Source organism: Elephas maximus, chromosome 10, assembly GCF_024166365.1.
Source record: "Elephas maximus indicus isolate mEleMax1 chromosome 10, mEleMax1 primary haplotype, whole genome shotgun sequence".
NCBI classification, from domain to species: domain Eukaryota; kingdom Metazoa; phylum Chordata; class Mammalia; order Proboscidea; family Elephantidae; genus Elephas; species Elephas maximus.
In genome coordinates, this window is record NC_064828.1 from 26292113 (window position 1) to 26317407 (window position 25295).

At 39.4% G+C, this 25295-nt stretch overlaps 1 protein-coding gene across 1 annotated transcript; it reads left to right on the forward strand.

Annotated features, from left to right (window-relative positions):
- The first annotated feature begins 24057 nt into the window (after positions 1 to 24057).
- On the forward strand, positions 24058 to 24879 carry LOC126084488 (olfactory receptor 11H6-like). Its single transcript, XM_049899099.1, has one exon. The coding sequence runs from the start codon at positions 24073 to 24075 to the stop codon at positions 24877 to 24879; it is 807 nt and encodes a 268-aa protein (XP_049755056.1). The 5' UTR covers positions 24058 to 24072.
- Positions 24880 to 25295: the final 416 nt, after the last annotated feature.

Sequence of the window (25295 nt, forward strand, 5' to 3'; positions counted from 1 at the left end):
AACTTTGGGTGCCCATGGTCCCTCTGCAGAACCCACCCACCAGCACATTCTAGGGAACAGAGACACGTTTTCCTCAGAGAAACTTGGGGGTCGGTTCTCAGCCCCCTGCCTTGTTCAGAGCGTGACTCCCTGGTGCAATCAGATACCGGTATATACGCCAATCACCCCTGCCCCTCTAAGACTCGAGGACAGAGCCTGTACCACACACTTGATGATCAGCTATCTGGAAAACTGAGCTGAATTCATACAAGAAAACTGAATAGACTCCTAGACTGATATACCTGATAACAGCTCCAGCCAGCTGGGGACAGGACACCAGAACGCCAAAGGTGAAAATAATCAAGCTAGCTCACTCAAGCAACCCATTGGGGTATAGCAAAACAAAACAAAGCAAGTGGCTAAGACACAGCAAGCAAGCATAAACTAATATAATAATTTATAGATGGCTCAGAGACGATCATCAATATCAAGTCACATAAGGAAACAGACCATGATCACCTCAACAGATTCTCAAAACAAAGAATCTAGGGATCTTCTAGATGAAAGTGCATTCCTGGAATTACCAGATGTAGAATACAAAAGTTTAATATACAGAACCCTTGAAGACATCAGGAAGGAAATGAGGCAATACACAGAACAAGCCAAGGAACACACACATAAAGCAACTGAAGAAATTAGAAAGATTATTCAGGAACATAACGAAAAGTTAAATAAGCTGGAAAAATCCATAGACAGACAGCAATCAGAAATTCAGAAGATTAACAACACAATAAAATTACAGAATTAGACAACTCAGTAGAAAGTTGGGGGAGCAGAATTGAGCAAGTAGAAGCTAGAGTTTCTGAACTCAAAGATAAATTACTTGCCACTAATATATTAAAGAAAAATCAGATAAAAGAATTAAATAAAATGAAGAAACGTTAAGAATCATGTGGGACTCTATCAAGAGAAATAACCTACGAGTGATTGGAGTACCAGAACAGGGAGGGATAACAGAAAATGCAAAGAAAATTGTTGAAGATTTGTTGGCAGAAAACTTCCCCAATATTGTGAAAGCTGAGAAGATATCTATCCAAGATGCTCATCGAACACCACATAAGGTAGATGTTAAAAGAAAGTCACCAAGACATATTATAATCAAACTTGCCAAAATCAAAGATAAAGAGAGAAGTATAAGAGCAGCGAGGGATAAACGAAAAGCCACCTACAAGGAGAGCCAATAGAAATAAGCTCGGACTACTTGGCAGAAACTATGAAGGCAAAAGGGCAATGGGATGACATGTTTAAAAAATTGAAGAAAAAAAATTTCTTGCCAAGAATCATATATCCATCAAAACTGTCTCTTAAATATGAAGGTGAAATTAAGACATTTCGAGATAAACACAAGTTTAAGGAATTCATAAAAACCAAACCAAAACTATAAGAAATACTAAAGGAGGGTATCAACCTTAATGTCAGGTATCAACCCAAGACTAGAACACTGGGCAGAGCAACCAGAAGTCAACCCAGACAGTGAATTCCAAAAAACCAAAGCAAAATTATTAAAAAAAAAAAAAGCCCAAAACAGGGTAACAGAGACTTTATTATATAAAAGAAAACAGCATTAAAATAATAAAGAGGGACTAAGAAATGTAATCATATACCTTCCATATGGAGAGGAAGACATGGCAATACAAAGAAATAAAAAACTAGCCTTAAATTTAGAAAAATAGGGGTAAATAATAAGGTAACCACAAAGGAGACGAACTATCCTACTCATCAAAATAAAATACAAGGGAAAAATACTGACTCAGCAGAAACAAAATCAGCGACAACAAATATGAGGAAAGGACAATATATAAAGAAAATCTACTCAGCACATAAAATCAAGTGGGAAAAAGAAACTGTCAACACACAAAAAAAGACATCAAAATGAGGGCACTAAACTCATACTGATCCATAATTACCCTGAATATAAATGGACTAAATGCACCAATAAAGAGACAGAGTGGCAGAATGGATTAAAAAACAAGATCCGTCTGTACGCTGCCTACAAGAGACACACCTTAGACTGAGAGACACAAACAAACTAAAACTCAAAGGATGGAAAAAAAATATATCAAGCAAACAACAATCCAAAAAGAGCAGGAGTGGCAATATTAACTTCTGACAAAATAGACTTTAAAGTTAAATCCATCATAAAGGATAAGGAAGGACACTATATAATGACTAATAGGACAATACACCGAGAAGATATAACCATATTCAGTATTTATGCACCCAATGACAGGGCTGCAAGATACATAAAACAAACTATCAGCATTGAAAAGTGAGATAGACAGCTCCACAATAATAGTAGGAGACTTCAATACACCACTTTCAGTGAAGGACAGGACATCCAGAAAGAAGTTCAATAAAAACACGGAAGATCTAAATGTCACAATTAACCAACTTGACCTCGTAGACATATGAAGAACACTCCACCAAACAGCAACCAAGTATACTTTCTTTTCTAGTGCACATGGAACACTCTCTAGAACAGACCACACATTAGGTCATAAAGCAAGCCTTAGCAGAATCCAAAACATTGAAATATTACAAAGCATCTTCTCTGACCATAAGGCCATAAAAGTGGAAATCAATAACGGGAAAAGAAATCAAACACTTGGAAACTGAACAATACCCTGCTCAAAAAAGACTGGATTATAGGAGACATTAAGGATGGGATAAAGAAATTCAGAGAATCCATCGAGAATGAAAACACTTCCTATCAGAACCTTTGGGATACAGCAAAAGCGGTGCTCAGAGGCCAATTTATATCAATAAATGTACACATCCAAAAAGAAGAAAGGGCCAAAATCAAAGAATTTCCCTACAATTTGAGCAAATAGAATGAGAGCAACAAAAGAAACCCACAGGCACCAGAAGAAAACAAATAATAAAAATTAGAACTGAACTAAATGAAAAAGAAAACACAAAAACAATTGAAAGAATTATCAAGACCAAAAGCTGGTTCTTTGAAAACATCAACAAAATTGATAAACCACTGGCCAAACTGACAAAAGAAACACAGGAGAGAAAGCAAGTAACCCAAATAAGAAATGAGAGGGGAGATATTACAACAGACCCATCTGAAATTAAAAGAATCATATAAGATTACTACGAAAAACTATACTCAAACAAATTTGAAAACCTAGAAGAAATGGATGAATTCCTAGAAACACACTACCTACCTAAACTAACACAGAGGTAGAACAACTAAATAGACCCATAACAAAAGAAAAGATTGAAAAGATAATCAAACAACTCCCAACAACAACAATAAAAAAAAGCCCTGGTCCGGATGGCTTCACTGCAGAGTTCTACCAAACTTTCAGAGAAGAGTTAACACCCCTACTACTAAAGGTATTTCAGAGCATAGAAAAGGATGGAATACTACCACTCATTCTATGAAGCCACCATATCCCTGATACCAAAACCAGGTAAAGACACCACAAGAAAAGAAAATTATAGACCTATTATCCCTCATTTGAATATAGATGCATAAATCCTCAACAAAATTCTAGTCAATAGAATTCAGCAACATATCAAAAAAAATAATTCACCATGACCAAGTGGGATTCATGCCAGGCATGCAGAGATGGCTTAACATTAAAAAAAAAAAAAAAAATTTTTTTTTTTCAACATTAGAAAAGCAATTAATGTAATCCACCACATAAATAAAACAAAAGACAAGAATCACATGATTCTATCAATTGATGCAGAAAAGGCATTTGACAAAGTTCAATACTCATTCATGATAAAAACTCTCAGCAAAATAAGAATAGAAGGAAAATTCCTCAACATAATAAAGGGCATTTATACAAAGCCAACAGCCAAAATCACCCTAAATGGAGAGAGCCTGAAAGCATTCCCATTGAGTTCAGGAACCAGAAAAGGATGCCCTTTATCACCGCTCTTATTCAACATTGTGCTGGAGGTCCTAGCCAGAGCAATCAGGCTAGAAAAAGAAATAAAGGGCATCCAGATTGGCAAGGAAGAAGTAAAAGTATCTCTTTTTGCAGATGACATGATCTTATACACAAAAAACCCTAAGGAATCCTCCAGAAAACTATTGAAACTAATAGAAGAGTTCAACGGGTTACAAGATAGACATAAAAAAAACAGTTGGATTTCTCTACATCAACAAAAAGAACATTGAAGAGGAAATCACCAAATCAATGCCATTTACAGTAGCCCCCAAGAAGATAAAATACTTATGATAAATCTTACCAGAGACGTAAAAGGCTTATACAAAGAAAACTACAGTACACTTCTGCAAGAAACCAAAAAAGACTTACATAAGTGGAAGAACATACCTTGCTTGTGGATAGGAAGACTTAACATTATAAAAACATCTATTCTAGCAAAAGCAATCTATATATTTAATGCAATTCCGATCCAAATCCCAACAACATTCTTTAATGAGATGGAGAAACAAATCACCAACTTCATATGGAAAGGAAAGAGGCCCCAGATAAAAAAGGCATTACTGAAAAAGAAGAACAAAGTGGGAGGCCTTACTTTTCCTGACTTTAGAACCTATTATACCACCACAGTAGTCAAAACAGCATGGTACTCAGATACATGAACCAATGGAACAGAATTGAGAATCCAGACATAAATCCATCCACATATGAGCAGTTGATATCTGACAAAGGCCCTAAAACAGTTAAATGGGGAAGAGACAGCCTTTTTAACAAATGGAGCTGGCATAACTGGTATCCATCTGCAAAAAAACGAAACAAGACCCATACCTCACTCCATGCACAAAAACTAACGCAAAATGGATCAAAGGCCTAAATAGAAAATCTAAAACGATAAAGATCATGGAAAAAAAAATAGGGACAACATTAGGAGCCCTAATACATCGCATAAACAGTATAGAAAACATTATAAAGAATGTAGAAGAAAAACTAAAAATCAAACACCTATGCTCATCCAAAGACTTCACCAGAAGAGTAAAAAGACGACCTACAGACTGGGAAAAAGTTTTTAGCTATGACATTTCTGATCAGCGCCTGATCTCTAAAATCTACATAATACTACAAAAACTCAACTGCAAAAAGGCAAATAGCACTATTAAAAAATGGGCAAAAGATATGAATAGACACTTCACTAAAGAAGACTTTCAGGTAGCTAACAGATATATGAGGAAATGTTCACGATCATTAGCCATTAGAGAAATGCAGATCAAAACTACAATGGGATTTCATCTCACTCCAACAAAAGGCTGGCATTAATCCAAAAAACACAAAATAATAAATGTTGGAGAGGCTGTGGAGAGATTAGAACACTTATACACTGCTGAAGGGAATGTAAAATGGTACGACCACTTTGGAAATTGATTTGGCACTTCCTTAAAAAGTTAGAAATAGAACTACCATACGGTCCAGCAATCCCACTCCTTGGAATATATCCTAGAGAAATAAGAGCCTTTACACGAACAGATACATGCACACCCATGTTTATTGCAGCACTGTTTCCAATAGCAAAAAGATGGAAGCAACCAAGGTGCCCATCAATGGATGAATAGATAAATAAATTATGGTATATTCACACAATGGAATACTACGCATAGATAAAGAACAGTGAGGAATCTGTGAAACATTTCATAACATGGAGGAACCTGGAAGGCATTATGCTGAGCGAAATTAGTTGCAAAAGGACAAATTCTGTATAAGACCACTATTATAAGAACTTGAGAGATAGTTTAAACTGAGAAGAAAATATTCTTTTGTGGTTACAAGAGGGGGGAGGGAGGATGGGAGAGGGGCATTCACTAATTAGATATTACAAAAACCAAACCCAGCGCTGTCGAGTTGATTCCGACTCATAGCGACTCCATAGGACAGAGTAGAACTGACCCGTAGAGTTTCCAAGGAGCGCCTAGCGGATTTGAACTGCTAGCCTTTGGGTTAGCAGCCGTAGCACTTAACCACTACGCCACCAGCGTTCCCAATTAGATGGTAGATAAGAACTATGTTAGCTGAAGGGAAAGACAGCACACAATACGGGGAGGTCAGCACAATTGGAGTAAGCCAAAAGCAAAGAAGTTTCCTGAATAAACTGAGTGCTTCGAAGGCCAGCATAACAGGGGCAGGGGTCTGGGGACCATGGTTTCACGGGACATCCAAGTCAATTGGCATAATAAAATCTATTAAGAAAACATTCTGCATCCCACTTTGAAGAGTGGCATCTGGGGTCTTAAACGCCAGCAAGCAGCCATCTAAGATGCATCAATTGGTCTCAACACACCTGGATCAAAGAAGAATGAAGAACACCAAGGACACAAGGCGATTATGAGCCCAAGAGACAGAAAGGGCCATGTAACAAGAGGCTGCATTACCCTGAGACCAGAAGAACTAGATGTTGCCGGGCTACAACGGATGACTGCCCTGACAGGGAACACAACAGAGAACACCTGACGGAGAAGGAGAGCAGTGAATGCAGACTCCAAATTCTCATAAGACCAGACTTAATGGTCTGACTAAGGCTAGAAGGACCCCGGTGGTCATGGCCCGCAGACCTTCTGTTGGCCCAGGACAGGAACCATTCCCAAAGCCAACTCTTCAGACATGGATTGGACTGGACAATGGGTTGGAGAGGGATGCTGGTGAGGAGTGGTCTTCTTGGATCAGGTGGACACTTGAGACTATGTTGATATCTCCTGCCTGGAGGGCAGATGAGAGGGTGGAGGGGGTTAGAAGCTGGAGAAATGGACACAAAAAGAGAGAGTGGCGGGAGATAGCGGGGTGTCTCATTAACATTAAGGGGAGAGTAATTGGGAGTGTGTAGCAAGGTGTATATAGGTTTTTTGTTAGAGACTGACTTGATTTGTAAACTTTCACTTAAAGCACAAAAAGATTATATATATATATATATATATAAAGAAATCACACAAAAACTATCCCATCACCAAGGGAATAGGAGAGAGCTAGTGAAATTTAGTTCTATTGCATCCTTGTTTCATTTTTATCAATCTATGTTTCGTGTTTAATTTCAGTGTCCTTATCAGCTCTGGGTACGTCTTTTCACAGCTCACCATATGAACAAGCAGAATAGCTACGTTCCCAACAAGACATTTCCTTTGTGTGTAGTATTTCTGTTTCTTTTCATTGCTACCGGTTTTAACAATGGTCGGGGAAGAGTAAACTTATTGTTTACTCCACACATACTTACATATATACACTTTTAAATATTAATATAAAATACTTATATAATATTTCATATATGAAGCAAAAATATATATCTGTAAATAAAAATATAAATGGAAAGAATATTAATCTAACTATAATACAAATGTAAGAGAAAACTTCAAATGTTAAATGATTTTGCCATTATTTTCTTTCTGCTGATACATTTCCTCAAGTTTTTCTATAATGAACATGCAGTTACTACACTTGTGCAATAAAAACAATAAACACTTGTTAAAAGAAATTAACTTTTAGGAAGATCTCAAAAAAAAACAGAATTCACACATAATTGTTTTAAAGATTACATGTAGAAAGGGCAGAAGGAAGAGGTAGAGGAAGTAGAGAGAGCTGTAGGTTGGGTATGAGATTCAAGTCTTTTTCAGCATCAGACTCCACCAAGATGGATACTTCTTTAAAAAGGCCTGTCCCCCATTCACCAAGCCTAGACAATTGCCTCAATTTATCAAAAATTTCCTCTCTGCCCAACATATTCTGATTTAGATATTTACCACTCTGACTTGGGAAAACCTAACATGAGAACAGATGAATCAAAGATGGGTAAGAGACTCTCAAAAGGACTCAATATATATATATATATATACACACACACATTAAATTTCCACTTTTACAAAGTTAATTACAAAGGTACAACATATTTGGAGGGAGCAGGTAAGGATGGAAGCAGAGTGCAAAAATCAAACTCTAAGGAATAACAACTTCAAAAGATTGTAGATTATTGGTCTAAGATCAATATCTAAATGACACAGTCTGTACAGTGAGCCTCTTCTCTCCATCCTTCCAACTTACAGAAGGCAACATGAAAAACTTCAGAACCTTCCATAGCACCCAGGAGAAGGCAGGGTGAAAGGGCAGGTCCCAGGTATCCTGAACTGGTTGCCTACAGAGGAGGTCTGGCACACAAAAGAGCTTCCAAATAGGTTTGTGATGCTTCCAGACCTGTTCTTATCTGAAAAGAAGACGATTTGGGCAAGCGGCATTCACATCAAGTGAGCCATTTCATTCCAATTGCTTTCAGGCTCTAGTTTCTACCCATTAGCCAAATCCAGAAACCTAATCAGGACATGGTTTCCATCTAATCAGAACCAGTTGCTCTTAGCTTAACTATAGGCCTTCCTAAAATTACAAACAAGTTCCATTTCTAAATCTGTATTTAAGTCTAATTTGTAGGTAGGTCGGAACAGCTAGGTATGGTTTGTATCTGGCATCAGTTAAATGCTTGTCTCAGTATATGGTATATAGTGTACCTTTCTATGCATAAAAAAAACTTTAAAGACACACTCGCAAGCCCAGCCAAGCCTATGCTTTGAGGCCTTCTGTCCCTGCGTGCAGCAGTAGCCCCTACTCTTCCCCTCCTCCCTTCCCCACCTGGTGAAAGCATGGGAAACTAAGATGGTAGCCCACCGAAGACTGCCTTGCGGGCCTATTGAGCCCCAAGACCCCAACCACAGGGCCCTCGGAACAACTGGCACTACCTCCACCTGAGGCTCAGTGCCAGCCAGAAGAAGAGTCAGCTGCCTCAGGGACAGGGGGATGAAGAGTTGGTAAGCTGGAGGGACAGAGATAAAGGTGAGGGGGCGAGGCCAGGTTGGGCCAGAGGGGAGCAGGCAGGACTGATGGCCCCAGGGTAAGAAACCAGGGCGATGGGGAGGGTGAGGGCTGGGACTGAGGGGCAGAGGGTCTGGTGCGGCTTGTCAGGGGGTCAGGCCAGGCCAGGCTCCACCAAAGGCAAAGCTTCTCACAAAATTGACATACTGATGAGCAGTAAAACAGCTCCTGTTTGTTATTATGAACCTTAGTACGTACCTCACATTTTTAATATTATCCAGAGCAGCATTACTTAGAGTTATCAGGTTCGTTCATAACTGTGGGTTGTTCCTAAGTAGAGCATTCATAACTAGGGGACTGTCTGTAATTAATAGCTTCTTGGTCCCAAAACAGGTTTTTTTCCTTTGAATTAAAATAATTTGTCTTACCAGGCAATGGATGAATTTAGCATTCTTCTGGCACATTAAGGCTTATGTGGTTGGGCCACTCCCAGATGTTTACTGCCTGTGGCCAGCTACCTACTGAAGTGGGACAGAATACAGTGAGCTCACTGGAGATGTCACAGAGCCTCAGTTGCCATGGCAATGATTATTAGAAGAGAACACAGAAGGAGAGAGGAGAGAAAAATGCAGGAAAAGCTGAAGAGTAATAGAGAAAAACATACAGGATTGAAACTTGTAGTTGAAATATGTATGTGAACTTCTGGGAAAACAACTTTTTCAGAAATACTGACTTTCCAACATTATTTCTCAGGCAGATGTGGTTTCATGAAGGAAAGGAAAGTAAAAGGATTGGGACTAATTTGGAAGTACATGAGCTATTGTAACACCAAGAAGTTTATATTAAGGAAGCTAAATAGCCACCAATATGGCAGAGAATCAACAGATGTTTTCGGTAAGCAAAACATTGAAAAAAAAATAAGAGTTGGGTGTTAAAAGGTTTTGAAGCACAGCCTTAAACTCAGGGTGTTCCAGGGGCTCTTCCAAAGTGTAAATTGGAGTGTCCGTGAGTGAGCAAGGAGAGTAGATTTGGGAGTGAGTGATAGAAGGAACCTGATAACTCTAAGTAATGCTGCTCTGGATAATATTTGCTCTAAACCGCTCCCAAAGTCAGATTGTGGAACATGTGCAAAATTTGTGTGCTACTTCCAAACCTAAGGCTTCAGCCAGTTTGACTAAGAGATAATGAGGCTTATCCTGCCACCTTGTGGCTCTTGACCAACATGCACAAAGCTTTGAGAACAGAGAAGGATGCTCAAGGGACTCAGAGTGCCTAACTGAAGAAGGAAAGTTCAGAAATGTGTCCTACTCTTTTCTTCCTTTAGAAATTAACTTACCCAGTGCCATACATCACTATCAGCATGGGGTGACAGTGTACTTGCTTAATTATTTAAAAATAGAGTTTCCATGCCATCAGACCAGAAGAACAGGATGTTGCCCAGCTACCATTACTGAACATTTTGATCAAAGATTCTTTGGAAGAATCCTGATCAAATTGTGGAAAATGCAGAACAGAATTTCAAATTTTCATCACCTTCAGACTTTCTGGAGTCATGGAGGCTAAATGAACCCTGGAAGCTATTGCCCGGTGATAATCTTTAAACCTTAAAACAAAAATACCCCCTGGAGTCTTCTTAAAATCAAACAATAGTTTAGCATAGCTGGTAAAAAATGTCTACCTTGAACATTATGCTCTTTTAGGGACTACCTATATGTGATCAGTATGACAACAGCAGGTTGGATGACTAGACAGGAACCTTCGGGGGCAATGAGTTTATGTTAATGGGGGAGGAAAAACTTAAGAAAGGAGGGTGAGAATGGTTGCACAACTTGAAGAATGTAATCAGTGTCACTGAGTTGTCCATGTAGAAATTGTTGAATTGGTATATATTTTCCTGTGTATATCCTCAACAATAAATAAACAAATAGGGTCTCCAATTCTGTCCTTGGGTGGGATTTTTGCAGTGATAAACTCCATAGGACTTTCATCTTATTAAAATGGCTTACTAGACTATGAGCTCTTGAGGGCAAAGATTAATTAATCTTGTCTTTCCAGAGGCTAACATTCCTCTACAGTAAAATTTATCAAGTATATAAGAAGCCCTGGTGGTGCATTGGTTAAGCACTCTGCTGATAATCAAAATGCCAGCAGTTTGAACTCACCAGCCCCTCAGTGGGAGAAAGATATGACAGTCTGCTTCCATAAAATTAGTCTTGGAAATCCTACGGGGCAGTCCTACGGGGACTGACTCCACGGCAATGGGTTTGGGGTTTGGGTTTTGGGTTTTTTGTTTGTTTTCGTTCTAGAAGTGACAAGATTATTTAAGAAATAAGCCCAAAAAATGATGATCATAATATAGACCAGGGTGGACAAAAAAGTGTAACAAGTTAATAATAGAAGCCATACTCAGATTGGTTATACTTTTCATTAGAGCCTCTACTCTGTTAAAAGATAAAACACCAAGCTGAATTACCGTCTGATCTAATCTGTTAAACTCTGAATTTCTGTTTTATTTCTTAAAAAAAGGTAATACCTCCCTCACATTTTGCATGTAAAATCTGCTGGCACAGAGCCTAACATAGGATAGACTTCTGGGAAAGAGCCAGGATACTTGAATGCTAAATAAGACCCTAGGTGATTGTTAAACACATGGTCTGAAGGCCACTGAATTGTATCTACAGACATCATTGGAGCCCAGGTGGTGCAGTGCTTAAAGCGCTGGGCTGCTAACTGAAAGGTCTGCAGTTTGAACACACCAGCAGCACCATAGGAGAAAGATGTGGCAGTCTGCTTCTGTAAAGATTAAAAAAAAAAAACAAACCCACTGCCCCATAGAGTTTCCAAGGAGTGCCTGTTGGATTTGAATTGCCAACCTCTTGGTTAGCAGCTTTGGCACTTAAACACTATACAACCAGGTTTCCCTGGAAACCTAATGGGACATTTCTACTCTGTCCCCGAGGGTTACTATGAGTCGGAATTGAGTCTATGGCAGTGGGGATGGGTTTTTTGGTTTTGTTTGTTTTAACACTATAGTGGATGATGGGAAGGTCTTCAGGATTGGGGGATTTGTTAAAGTGAATTATAACTGTCATTCATCGCTTCAGTGATAAATGTTAACTCAGAATAAAGAGAAGTGAACAGAGTGGTTCTAAAAAAAAAAAAAAAGAGAAAGAAATTTCTTATTTAAATCAGAAGATAAAGGAAAGATAGTGTCTCAGACATGGCAGGGCACGTTTCATCTCAGGGAAGGGGAGGTTGAATGACTTAGAGAGCCAAAATTCTCAGTTCTGCCTAAGTCCACGTAAGATGTTCCCATTCCAAGTTTCACAATCCCAGTCTGTTCTGGTTATCTGTCACCACATAATTAACCATCTCAATTTAATGACTTAAAACAACGATAACCATTTATTATCTCTCATGGCTCTGTGGATTTACTGGACTCAGCTGGGAAATCCTTTTGATCCACATGGTGTTGTCTTGGGCTATCATCATCAGGAGGCTTAACCGTGCCTAGAAGAGCCGAGAAAGTTCATTTAAATGCCTGCTATTTGATGCTGGCTGATGACTGGAAGCTCAGCTATTGCTGTCAACCAATGTTCCTTGGTTCTACTTTACATGCTTTATTGGCAGCAGTGGAAAATGCAGATCTCTAAAGGCTCAGCCTCAGAAGTTACACAACATCACTTCCATCACATTCTACTAGGCATTAAGGGTCACAGGTCTATCCTAGATTCAAGAAAAGGAGAAGTATATCCCACTTCTTGATGGGAAAAATGACAAGGCTGCATTACAAGAGATATTTTTTGGTCCATCTTTGGAAAAGCAATCTACCACAGTCCACCCTCTTATCATGATCAGTTAAACTCTTCCCACATATAAAATACGTTCATCTTCTCCCCAAAGGCTCATACTATTATATAATGTGACATTAGCCCAGAATCTTTTCATTTAAAAAAGCCTTGGCTCTAGGGGAAGATTCTTGTCTCCTTTAGTTTCTGTAGACCCTGTGTTCCTCGGTTCCTTGACGATCTTCACGTGGCATCTATCTTGCCCCATGTGTGTTTCCTTGCCTCTGTGTCTATGTGGTTCTTTGTAACTCAAAATTCATTAGGTTTAGGATACATCCTACACTGTTAAGGCCCCATTAATATCACAAAGGAAAACCTACTCCCCAGTGGGATCACATCCATAGGTACAGTGGATTCTACTATGGAGTTCATTGTGTTCCCAAAAAATCTGTATTGTAAATCCTAACCTCTATTCCTGTGGTTATAATCCCATTTGGGAATGTGTTGTCTTGGCTATGTTAATGAGGCAGGATTAGTGTAGGGTGTGTCTTAAGTCAATCTTTTTTGAGATATAAAAAAGATTAAACAAGCAAGTGAAAGAAGCAGAGGTAGGGAAAGAGAGATGCCAAGCCACATGAAGGTCTCCCAGGAACAGAAGCTCAAAGAGAGGAGGACCTTCCTTCAGAGCCAACAGAGAGAAAGCCTTCATCTAGAGCCAGTACCCTGAAGTTGGACTTCTAGCCTGCTGAACTGTGGTGAAAATAGATTTCTGTTGTTAAATCCACCCACTTGTAGTATTTCTGTAATAGCAGTATTAGATAACTAAGACAGAATTTGCTACTGAGAAGTGAGGGTGCTGTTCTAAAAATTCCTACAATGTGGAAATGGTTTTAGAATTGAGTAATGGCTAGAGACTGGAAAAGTTTTAAGGTGCCTAAGAGTAAAAGCCTAGATTGCCTTGAAGACACCGTAGGTATAATTATGGATGGCAAAGGCAATTCTGATGAGAGCTCAGAAGGAAGTGAGGCGAGCTATAAAGTGCCTATCATCTTAGAGAATACATATGGGACAAGCAATAGAATGTTGCTAAAAATGTGGACATTAAATGTGCTTCTGGTGAGGATTTAAAGGAAAATAATGAACATGTGATTAGACAGTGGAGGAAGGGCAATGTTTTTTATGCAGTGGCAAAGAATTTCTCTGAATTGTGTTCAAATGTTTGGTAGAAGGTAGAACTTGTAAGTGATGAACTTGAATGTCTGGCTGAGGAGATCTCTAAGCAAGATCATAAAGGGGCCATGTGGTTTCTCCTTGCCACTTACAGCAAAACACAAGAGGAAAGAAACAGACTTAAAAATGAACTGTGCAAAATGAACGCAAAACTTAAAGATTTAAAAAATTTGTGATACAAACCAGTATCTTAGAATTTTCACCAAGGGCAGTGGCTACATAATCTTTTGTTAAAGAGATTAAGCCTGTGACTGATGGCTTTAACCAACTACTACAGCAGAAAGCCCATCAGCTTAGACTGAAGGGGACAGAGAAAGAACAAAAGGGGAGAACACTGTCTGCCTCTTGGAATTCTACAGGCAGGAAACAGGCCAAAGGAGCTACATCTGGTGTCCTCCAAGGAAGGAAAAGAACCATTCCTGGAGCAGCTCAGAGATCAGAACAACTGTTGGAAGGAACAGCCTCTAGGATCTCAAAGAATGAGGCAATGGCCTCTGAGATGTCAAAGGGTAGAGCCACAGCCTACTATGTTTCAAAGAATCAGGTCTTCACCAACTCAGTTCCAGAGTGTGGGGCTACCATTCAGTTTGACAAAGAGGATGGAGCCACTGCCCAAAGCTGAGAAAGCAGAGCTGCCATGCCCAAGGGACAGAAGAATAATGTCTGCTGGAACCAAGGGGTTGAGGTTGCCACTCAAATGGACTCGGAGAATGGGGACACCAAAGCCAAGAGAGCAGATTTGCCGTCCCAGTGGGCCTGGAAGGGGAAGCTGAAGCCCAGTGCTGGGGAGCCTCTACCCAGAATCCAGAGGGCATGGCCAACACCCAGAGTCTGGAGGGCAAGGTCATTGCCTAGATTGTCTCAGAGAACGTAGGATTATTTCCAAGTCTTGAGAGCTAATGTACATTGTTCCACTGGGTTTTGGATTTGCTTGTTGTCCATTATCCCTTCTTTCCCTCCAATTTCTCTTATTTGTAATGGAAATATATACCTTGTACCTGTTCCACCATTGTATTTTGGAAGCAGATAGCCCGTATTCCAGATTTCACAGGTTCACAGATGAAGAAGAATTTTGCCCCAGGATGGACTATGCCTAAAGTCTCACCCATAATTGATTTAGATGATCTAGAAGATGAGATTTTGGATTTTGAGTTGATTTAAGACTTTTGGGATGATGTGATAGGCTGAATATGTTTTCGTTGTGGCAAGGACATTAATCTTGGGGAGCCAAAAAGCTGAACGTTATGGATTAAGTTGTGTCTCCCCAAAACAGGTTGATAAATCCTAACCTCTGTGCCTGTGGTAGGAACACCCTGGTGACACAGTGGTTAAGCCCTAGGCTATTAAGCAAAAGGTCAGCGATTCGAACCCACCAGCCACTCTGCAAGAGAAAGATGTGGTAGTCTGCTTGCATAAAGATTACAGCCTTGGAAACCATATGGGGCAGTTGTACTCTGTCCTATAAGGTCACTATGAGTTGGAAGGGACTTAAAAACAGCTTTTTTTTTTTTTTTTTTAATGCCTGTGGTTATAATTCCATTTGGGAATGAGTTATCTTTGTTATGTTAATGAGACTGGATTATTGTAGGGTGTGTCTTAAGTAAATCTCTCCTCAGATGCAAAAGACATTAAACCAGTAAGCAAAAGAAGCAGAGATGAGGCAAGAGAAATGCCAAGCCACATGAAAATCTCCCAAAAGCAGAAGCTCAAGGACACAAGGACCTTCCTCCAGAGCCAACAGAGAGAGAAAGCCTTTCCCTAGAACAGACCCCAGAATTCGGGCTTCAAGCTCTGCTAAACTGTGAGAAAATAAATTTTGTTAAAACCATCCACTTGTATTTCTGTTATAGTAGCACTAGATAACTAAGACCGAATTCAACACATATTTTGGGGAACACAATTTAATTCATAATAACATCTCTGATGGGAAAATAAAACATTACTGGATGAGCAGAGTGATGAATAAAGCGCTGAGGGATGACTCATTCTCTTGCTTTCCACTATGCTGCCTCTTATCATTAGAATTCAGAATTAAAAAAAAAAAAAAAACTATTGTAGGAATTTTAAAATGTTGTTGTTGTTAGATGCCATCGAGGCTGTTCTCTCATAACAACACCATCACAACAGAACAAAACACTGCCTGGTCTTGTGCCATCCTCACAATCCTTACTATGTTTGAGCCCATTGTTGCAGCCACTGTGTCATTGCATCTCATTGAGGGTCTTCTTCTTTGTCACTGACTTTCTAATTTACCAATGATAAAGGGTTAACCTAACCACAGAAGGCCATAACCACAAAAGGCCAACTTGTTTGTCAGAATCTGAAAAGCTTAAAACAATAGGAAAATACTTCAAAGGAGTGGGACACAGTGCTTTAACCAGTTCAGGGGCAGTGGACATGCATACCAAAACTAAATAATGATTTACGCCAGGAAGCAAGTTAAAGATCTACTCAATATCATATGTAGCCCACAGAATAAATATAAATAACTATCATAGAGACCAAATTGTTAGAAAAGATCACCCAGTCATGATCTTCTTTTTCTTTACTTTAACCATTAAGGCTCACCATCTACCACTTGGTGGCCATACCCAGGACTACTTGCCTCCTGCTGCTGTTTCTGGAGCCTGGCATAGATCAGCGGCAGCTGTGTAGCTACCATCACCTTGCCTGGTGGCTTCAGAAGGAGTACTACTTGGATTTGCCCCAAAGGAGTGCCGACTGGGAGGCTTTCTGGGAGCAACTTCGGAGAAGGCTAAGGAAGGCTGTACAAGAGAGGAGGATTAGGGGACTATAAAAGAGAGATTCAGCCATATGGAAATAACTCCCAACAGGTCCCTGGATTACCATCACATCAGGGGGGCAGGCTCACAGACCCATCTGTAGGCAATGCTTAGCTCAAGCCTAACTGTCCACTAAAAATAATACAAATAAATCAAATCCCAATGGGATAATACATTTAAAAGCACTTGGAAGCAAAGAAGGTATCAAAAAGAAAAAACAAAAATAGCTCTAATACCTGCTAGTCCCCTCACAACACAGGCACTGTCTAGGAAAGAACACATCTGCATTTTTCAAAATGAATTTGTTCTGCCTTTTTTGAAAGCAATGTATTTACTTGGACTTGCTAGGTGTTCAACTTTATTCTGGAAGAAAGGTCCAAGAATCAATAAGCTATGAGTTAATGCTTGGAATTTGGATTGAGACCAAATTTCAAATTCACAAATTGTCCAACAATTTCAGAGAACTTTCCTAACTTATGACATCCTTGTGATAACAGTGTTACGTAGGTGGGAGCAATAATTTGATCCCATGTTACACATTGAGAATCTAAGCATATAAAGGTTAAGTAATGTACCACGCTCACACGGCTGGTATATCACAAAGTTCAAATCTAGACCCACTTCCTCTGAGCCACGATCCAGTACTCTGTGCTTTCTACTCTGTCTTCCAGTCATCCTAACCAAGGACAAATTATCACATTACAAACTTAAAATAGGCAAACTTGTGGCAAATGTCTTACAAATACACATGCACATAATCTACCTTCAAGAACTGTTTCTAGAGAGGAGCCCTAAAAGTATAGTGGATAAGAGGTTTGAACCCACCAGCCACTCCTTGGAAACCTTACGGGGCAGCTCTACTCTGTCCTATAGAGTCGCTGTGAGTCGGAATCGACTTGTTGGCAACGGGTTTGTTTTTCTGGTTTCTAAAGAAAAATCACAAATTCCAATACATTTACATAAAATGTTTCAAATGCCCCCAAATAGACAAATGATTAAATAAGAAAGAGTACATTCATAAGAATGGAATATCATGAAGCCATGAACAATCATGCTTCAAGGAATACTTAGTGCTATGGAAAGAGATTCATGATATAAACAGAACAAAAATATTTACAAACTCTGTGTACTATGATACCAATTTTGAAAAAAGAATTCCATATGTATGTATCTAATATATAAAATATGTACGAGAGAAGACTAGAAATGTAAACTAGAAATGAACTTAAAAATAGGATTATAGATTATTTCAATTTCTTCTTATACTTTTATGTACTATTCACTTTTTTCTAAGATAGACATATTTATTTTATAATAACAAAATAAAATAAATGCTTTTTCAAAAATAATTTAACTAATATTTTGAGGCAAAATAATTTAGCTACTTTAAATAGTTCTCAGCTTTGTGGTGACACAGCAGCAATGGGAGCTTATGAGAAAGCAAGGGTGCTAAAATCTGAAAAGGAAAAGAGTTGAAAAGCCCCTAAACAAGCTGTACCTTCTTCAGAGATCATCCGTGCAGAACCATCCATACCCAACTAAAGAGTCACTCAAATTTGACCTTAGAAAGTAGAAGCTTTCCACATTCATCTTTTCTGGGTAAAGGACCAATTTCTTCAATTAATAGAGGTGGGCTCTTTGTAGTCCCATGGCATAACTCCAGACCTTGCTGACCAAGCCACAGTTCAACATTTCCTTTCCTTTGTCCTGATGTCAACTAGTAGACCTTGGAAAATGCTATTCATTTTTACTTATTTTAATGACAACCTCAATTTCTCATTAACCTCAATATTTTCCATAACATTCTTTTATGTCACTGAGGTTGCCCAGCTAGGTTTTCATTTTCTCTTGACACTTCTTGGATGTGTATCATGGAGGTTCAGAGTTGAAAGAAATTTGTATCTGATGCTTGCATCCCTTCTACCACTTCCCCAGCCTCTGTTTGATCAAATCCGTGATAGAAAGTAGCCTTCTTCCAAGGTTTACTCATTCCATCACTACAGATTTCTCTGATAAAAAGTTATTCTCTATATTGAGCTAACATGTGTCTTCCTATAACTTTTACCCACTGCTCCTAACTTTGTACTTTGAGGTTTAAATGGAACAAATTCAATTCCTCCATTAAGTGATCATTTGTTCCAATTGAATCTCCTGTTTTCCAACTTAAATATCCCATTCCTTCTATATTTTAAGTCCCCTTTAAGTTGCTCTCCCCCAAATTCATTGCCTTTTGCCCACTTACTCATTAAATTATGAAAACTAGAACATCTGTAGGGCTCTATATCTCACCCATGTAGAATTAAACAGGATCATCTTCCAGTTTAAATCATTGCTTCTGTTTATACCATCTAAAATCACATTACTGGGAAGGGCAATCATACTGCTGATTTAAATGTTTAATTTACTTTTCTCTCACTGAAGTGCAATTGAGGGTACAAATTCACAAAACAAGTAGGACTATATCTTCGGGTGAAGTACTAGCATAACAATAGGTCCTGACCCAAATATCCCAACATTACCACAGCACACTTGTGGCTGCTACATGTGTAGAGTTGTGGATAGAAGGAAATAAATGGGGTAAGCCTCTGAAGGATTTTGTAAATTATTTGCAAAAACTAACCTCTGTCTTTATGTGATTTGGCTTTGTAGAACCCCTTGCCTTTACATTTTCTTTCCTAAATCAAATCATCTTTTTTTGTGGGAAAACATAACTGTATTGCCATAAAAATATGGATGGATATTTGTTATCCAAGGCTTAATGCCTACTTATTTTTCAGGTTAACCCAGGCCTCATCATCTTTGCCTTTTCCCCTAGAGGCTGAAGCAATTTTGATCTCAGTTGAAGAACTACTTTCAGAGATCTGGCCAAAATATCTCACTGCTATCCCTAAATGAAGCCATTGGGAGACACTGGGTAATCCAGGAGGGTCAAAAACAAACCTTGGCACAATTATTAAAAAGTGCTCAGGGGAACTGAAGACTAGCAGTAAGAACAGCATGCTCTGATTCACCACCCCTCCAAGAAGGGCTGCCAAGGAAACAGTAGCTAGCGTTCAGAAGATGTCTGCTATATCCTCTCCTTTGGAGACACGAATGTCATAGGTCCTTCCCAGATCAGGAAAGACTTCAGTGCCCTTTATATCAGCATGCTACCACACTTTCAGCCTATTTAAGCAACATAGTCACCGCTTGGGCTTCAAATCATTCCCATATTTGTTGAGGTTACCTTCAAACACTACCCTCCTTTAGATGACTCCTAAGAAGTGTGGATGTGAGCGCCACTGTCCTTGACTTTGCTGCACACTTTCCACTGCTGACATGGGAGGCCAAGGAGACAGGCTGACTTGCATACTCCAGGAGACAGCAGCCTACATTTGGAAGTCTACCCCTACCAAACTCTAGAATTTTCACACAAGAGCTTCAGGTAAGGTGCAGCTCAGACATCTTGTGAACTCTTTTTCCCTTTCCTCTAACCCTGAATTTTATTTTTTTCCATATGAAAATGTAAATTGGAATAACTTCTTCATAATGACAGTTGGTTGGATTCTCAACTATAGAGCATAGCCTCCAGCATCACTTATATATGCTTTATTTATAAACATATGAGTTAAAATATTTAATAAAAATTAAAATACTTACTCACAGGGAGATGTTAATGGAACCACAAAATCACATGGTCAGGAATAAATTTTGGAATGACAATGTTATTCTATGCCTTATTACTTAGCTATTCAGGTCACACATACCAAATTTCCTGGTTCTAAGTATCTAGGGAAAAGTAAGAGAAAAAAATTTTTCAATTAAAGTACAGTGGCTAAAAGATTAGAGAGACCCATAAAATAAAATGAGACCAATGGGGCACACCAGCCCTTGAGCAAAGACTAGAAGGCAGGAGGGGACAGGAAAGCTGGTCATAGGGAACCCAGGGTTGAGAAGGGAGAGTGTTGACATGTCCTGGGGTTGTTAACCAATGTCTTAAAACAATATGTGTGCTAACTGTTTAATGAGAAACCAGTATGCTCTGTAAACTGTCATCTAAAGTACAATAAAAAAATAAATAAATAAAACAATGGGGAAAATAAAAGTACAGCGGGTAACCTCAGAGGAAAAAAAACTCAGTCACAGGCCACAAACATATTTTCTTTAAGAGAGATAAATCTAAAAAAGCTCCTTTATCTACCTATGCAATAAAAGCAAAAAAATTTTAAAAACTCATTTCAATAAAATATAGTCATTAAAGATATGGACAAATAGATGTGAAAAGAGACCTGGAGAAAAGAGAGCAAAGAAGAATACAATTAACACACACGGAAATGGAGAGGGATTGCTTATGGATCACAGACAATGAGAAAGCACAGTGGACAAAGTGTCAGAAAGGGAGAAGTGAGTCAGAGGGAGAGGAGTCTCTCTCTTGAGTTGTCTTGCTGTGCTCCCATCGTGGATATCTTGCTATTCACTTGAACAGAAGCCACGTTCCCAAAACAAATAAAATCCTTGTTGCCTTGCTTTTATTTTTAACAAACTAGGGATTCCAATCTTTGCATCTTTTTAAAAATTTTTTGTCCTGAATACAAACAATTTTTTTAATTGGTAACTACAAGGGCTTATTCATTTTTGGAGACAGCAAATATTTACTGAGCACCTATAATATACCAGACACTGTCCTCGATTCTGGGAGCAAAACAAAGTCCTCATCTTATGCTTAGGTGGGTAAGACAGAAAATACATAGTAAGTAAATAATGCAATGACAGGTAATGAGAAGGGCTTTGAAAAAAAATGATGTAAGATTGGGGATGGAGTTTCAACAGGACCATTAAATTACAGGCAACAGTTGAGGAAGGCCTCTCTGAGTCTCTGAGCTTTACCAGAACTCTGAGTGAAGTAACAAACTAAGGCACATGGATATGGAGAGAGGAGGTGGAAGCATTCCAGGCCTTGATATGGCCCACACTTGACATGGCCAAGTATCACAGCATGGCAGGAGTGGGGTAAGTAAGATGAAGAGTGGTAGAAAACAAGGGCACGGAGGAAGGCCATATTTAAAACTCAATCAATCTGAGTTTTATTTCAAGTATATTTCAAAGGCTGAGAGCAAAGGCTTGACATGCTCTGATTTCTTTTTTTTTTTTTAATATCAGTCTAGATGCTATGTGGGTGTTAATCCCTAAACATATAAAAATACAAGCAGGTCCAGGGGAGAATTTCACACAGGAATGGTTAGTTGATGGGGATGGTGAAAACTGTTCAGATTCTGAGTATGCTTTGCATATGAGGTCTAGAGGATTTATTGATGGTTTGGATAAGGGATACTAAGAGAAAAGGAAAGGATGTGGCCAAAGTTGTGGCCTGAACAACCGAGTAAATGGAGATCTCATTCTTTGAGATGGAGAAGAAGTAGGAAGTCACAAGTTTGGGGTGAGAAAAGCCAAAAGCTCAGTCTTGAGCAAGTTTATGTTTAACTTGCCTTTAAAATATCAAACGTAAGAAGTCAGGTAGAAAATTCCAGGATAGAGAGGTGACATCAAGGCTAGGACATCTCAAAACCAAGACAGGACCTGTTGCCGTCAAGTTGATTTTGAGTTACGGTTACCCTAGAGGACAGAGTAGAGCTGCCCAATAGGGTTTCAAAAAGTGGCTGGTGGATTGGAACTGCTGACCTTTCGGTTAGCACTAGAGCTCTTAAACCTGCACCATCAGGGCTCTCGTGTGGATGATGTTACAGTCAAGGGCCTAAATGACAGGTCACTCACAGAGAGTACAGCTGGAAAAGAGAAAAGATCCAAGGAGTGTGGTCTGGAAAAACATTTATAGGATGGGTCAACCAGAAAGAACTCTAGCATAGGAGCCTCAGATAATGTGCATAAAGAATAATGAGAACAAAGACAAGGCACAGACCTTCACCTAATGTAATTCAAATTTGAGTGCTTTCAATGATACAGTGCTGTGATTATTTTTGCTCTATGTGGCAAAATGTATATCAAATACCATTGTGAGGAACTTTCCTGGCACCTGATAAATTCCAACTGAGGACTGAAGCCTGTACACGCTAAACCAAAACTCAAACCAAATCCATTGCCTTCAAATCGATTCCAACTCATAGCAACCCTGTAGGACAGAGTAGAACTGCCTTGTAGGGTTTCCAAGGCTGTACATCTTTAGGGAAGCAGACTGCCACATCTTTCTCCCATGGAGCAGCTGTTGGGTTCTAACTGCTGACCTTCTGGTTAGCAGCCAAGCACCTTAACCACAGCACCACCAGGACTGCACACTGTACTTAGGGTATATTTCAGTTAAAAGAGGATCATGTTAGTTTGTATTCTGTACCTCATTCATTCATGCCAGCTTTATTATAAAATGTTTATTGAAAGTAATACTACATGAACTTACTCCTGTTCAGCAGCGAATTTTTAACCACAAAGGGGCCATTGTGCCTATGACCTTAAACTCTGACAAAAAATAAAAAAGCATAGTGCTGAATTTCTTTCACTGATGTCTATAAAAAGAAGAGAAACACAAGTGTATAAACCAGGCTTGCTGTAGGCAATCACAAATTAAAGGTCATTTTCCTTATCTCTGTTTTAACTTTGCCAATTTTATATGGAGAGGAACCTCATCTAAAACTATGCATGTGTTATTATTAAAGAGTACAATAGTGAAAAAGTAAGCAAATAAACCTTGCTTTGAGGCTCTAAGTTCTTGCAATATTGCCTTCTCTGTATTTACTCAGGGCTTCCACTGCACAAATTATTTAAACTTCTCTATGTCCTCATATACATTTTGCTCAGGTTGATTTTTCTGAACTAGATTGCAAGCCCCCAAATGGCAAGAGAACATCTGTCTTGTTTTATGCAGTGCTGGGGACCCTGAACAAAGGAAGATATTTAAAGGGAAGTGATGGCAATGATGGACATAATAAGGAGGTTGTAGTAAGTGCCCACAGGTCTCTGGGTGACACAAAAAGTTTGTGCTAGACTATAAACCTAAAAGATAGTGGTTCAATCCCACCCAGCTGCACAGTGGGAGAAAGTCCTCATGATCTGCTCCCATGAAGATAACAGCCAAGAAAATCCTGTGGAGCAGTTCTACTCTAACACATTGACAACAGGTCATGAGTATCCACACCCACAGGTTCCTCATGTCCTCCGAATATCACACTGGGACAAAAAATACTGAAAATCTTCGAATGATCTAAAACTATGCAACTAATTGAGTTTTAAGAATTTCAGAGAACATGTTAATGAGAAAAGTTCTGTAGTCATTTGAAATGTATCAATATCTTGTCATTGCAGTTTTGGAGGAGAAACATGAAAAACCCAGGAGGGAATAATCACTCTGGCCCTGTGAGTGAATTCATTCTTCTTGGATTCCCTTGTACTTCAGAAATCCAGATCTTCCTCTTCACACTCTTCTCTGTGACCTACGTCCTGACACTGATTGGAAATCTGTGCATTATATGTGCTGTGAGGTGGGACCACCATCTCCACACCCCCATGTACATCCTGCTGGCCAATTTCTCCTTCCTGGAGATCTGGTATGTCACCTCCACGGTCCCCAATATGCTAGCCAACTTTCTCACTGAGACCAAAACCATCTCTTTCTCTGGTTGCTTCCTGCAGTTCTACTTCTTCTTTTCCATGGGCACCACTGAGACCTTCTTCTTGTCCATCATGGCCTTTGACAGGTACCTTGCTATCTGCAGGCCCCTGCACTACCCCTCCATCATGACAGTCCGACCCTGCATCAGAATGGGAGCCTGTTGCTGGGTGTGTGGCTTCACCTGTTTCCTCCTCCCAGTTTATCTTATCTCTCAGCTCCCTTTTTGTGGCCCCAATACTATTGATCACTTTCTGTGTGATCCAGGACCCCTTATGAAGCTGTCCTGTGTGCCAGCTCCTGCCACTGAGGTCACCTGTGCCATCTTTAACTCTGTCCTCATTTTCTCCACGTTCCTCTTTACTAGCAGTTCCTACACCCTGGTAATCAGAGCAGTGCTGAGGGTCCCCTCAGCAGATGGCTGGCGTAAGGCCTTCTCCACATGTGGCTCCCACCTGGCCGTGGTGTCCCTGTTTTATGGCTCCATCATGGTGATGTATGTGAGCCCAACAGCCGGCAATGCAGCTGGGATCCAGAAAATTGTGACTTTGTTTTATTCTGTGCTGACTCCACTTTTCAACCCCTTGATCTACAGTCTGCGGAATAAGGAGATGAAGGAGGCACTGAGGAAACTATTTAGGACTTTGAGATTTGCTCAAAGACAGTCTCTCAAGACCTCGAATTCAAAATTTATGTGTGTGTAGGACATACAGTGGTATAAAAACATAGAAGGCCTTAAGTAAACTTGGGAGACAAATGTCTGTTTCTACACTTTCCAGAATCTTCTTAGGAATGAATTAAAATGAAGCAAATAGCATATGAGATCTTAAAAGGATTTACATAAAACATTTTTACTAGGCTTTAGTGTATTAATATTCTATCCCTTTGGGTATTGCACAGAAACAGGAAAATGCCAGACATTCTCAGGCATATCCAAGATAAAACCATATATAACGCAGATGTCAACAGGTTCATTTGTATCTTTTGCTAATTAGATAAACTCCCATTTTCCCAGTCAGTAGAAGTCTAGAGTTTCCAATACTATCCTTCTACACTCATACACATAAAATACACACACCGCAAAGATGTAACTGTTCGGTTCTCTCTTCCCAGTCCTCAA

What these genes read in the sequence shown, in the direction of transcription:
- LOC126084488 (XM_049899099.1), top strand. Translation starts at nt 24,073, where the DNA reads ATGTACATCCTGCTGGCCAATTTCTCCTTCCTGGAGATCTGGTATGTC.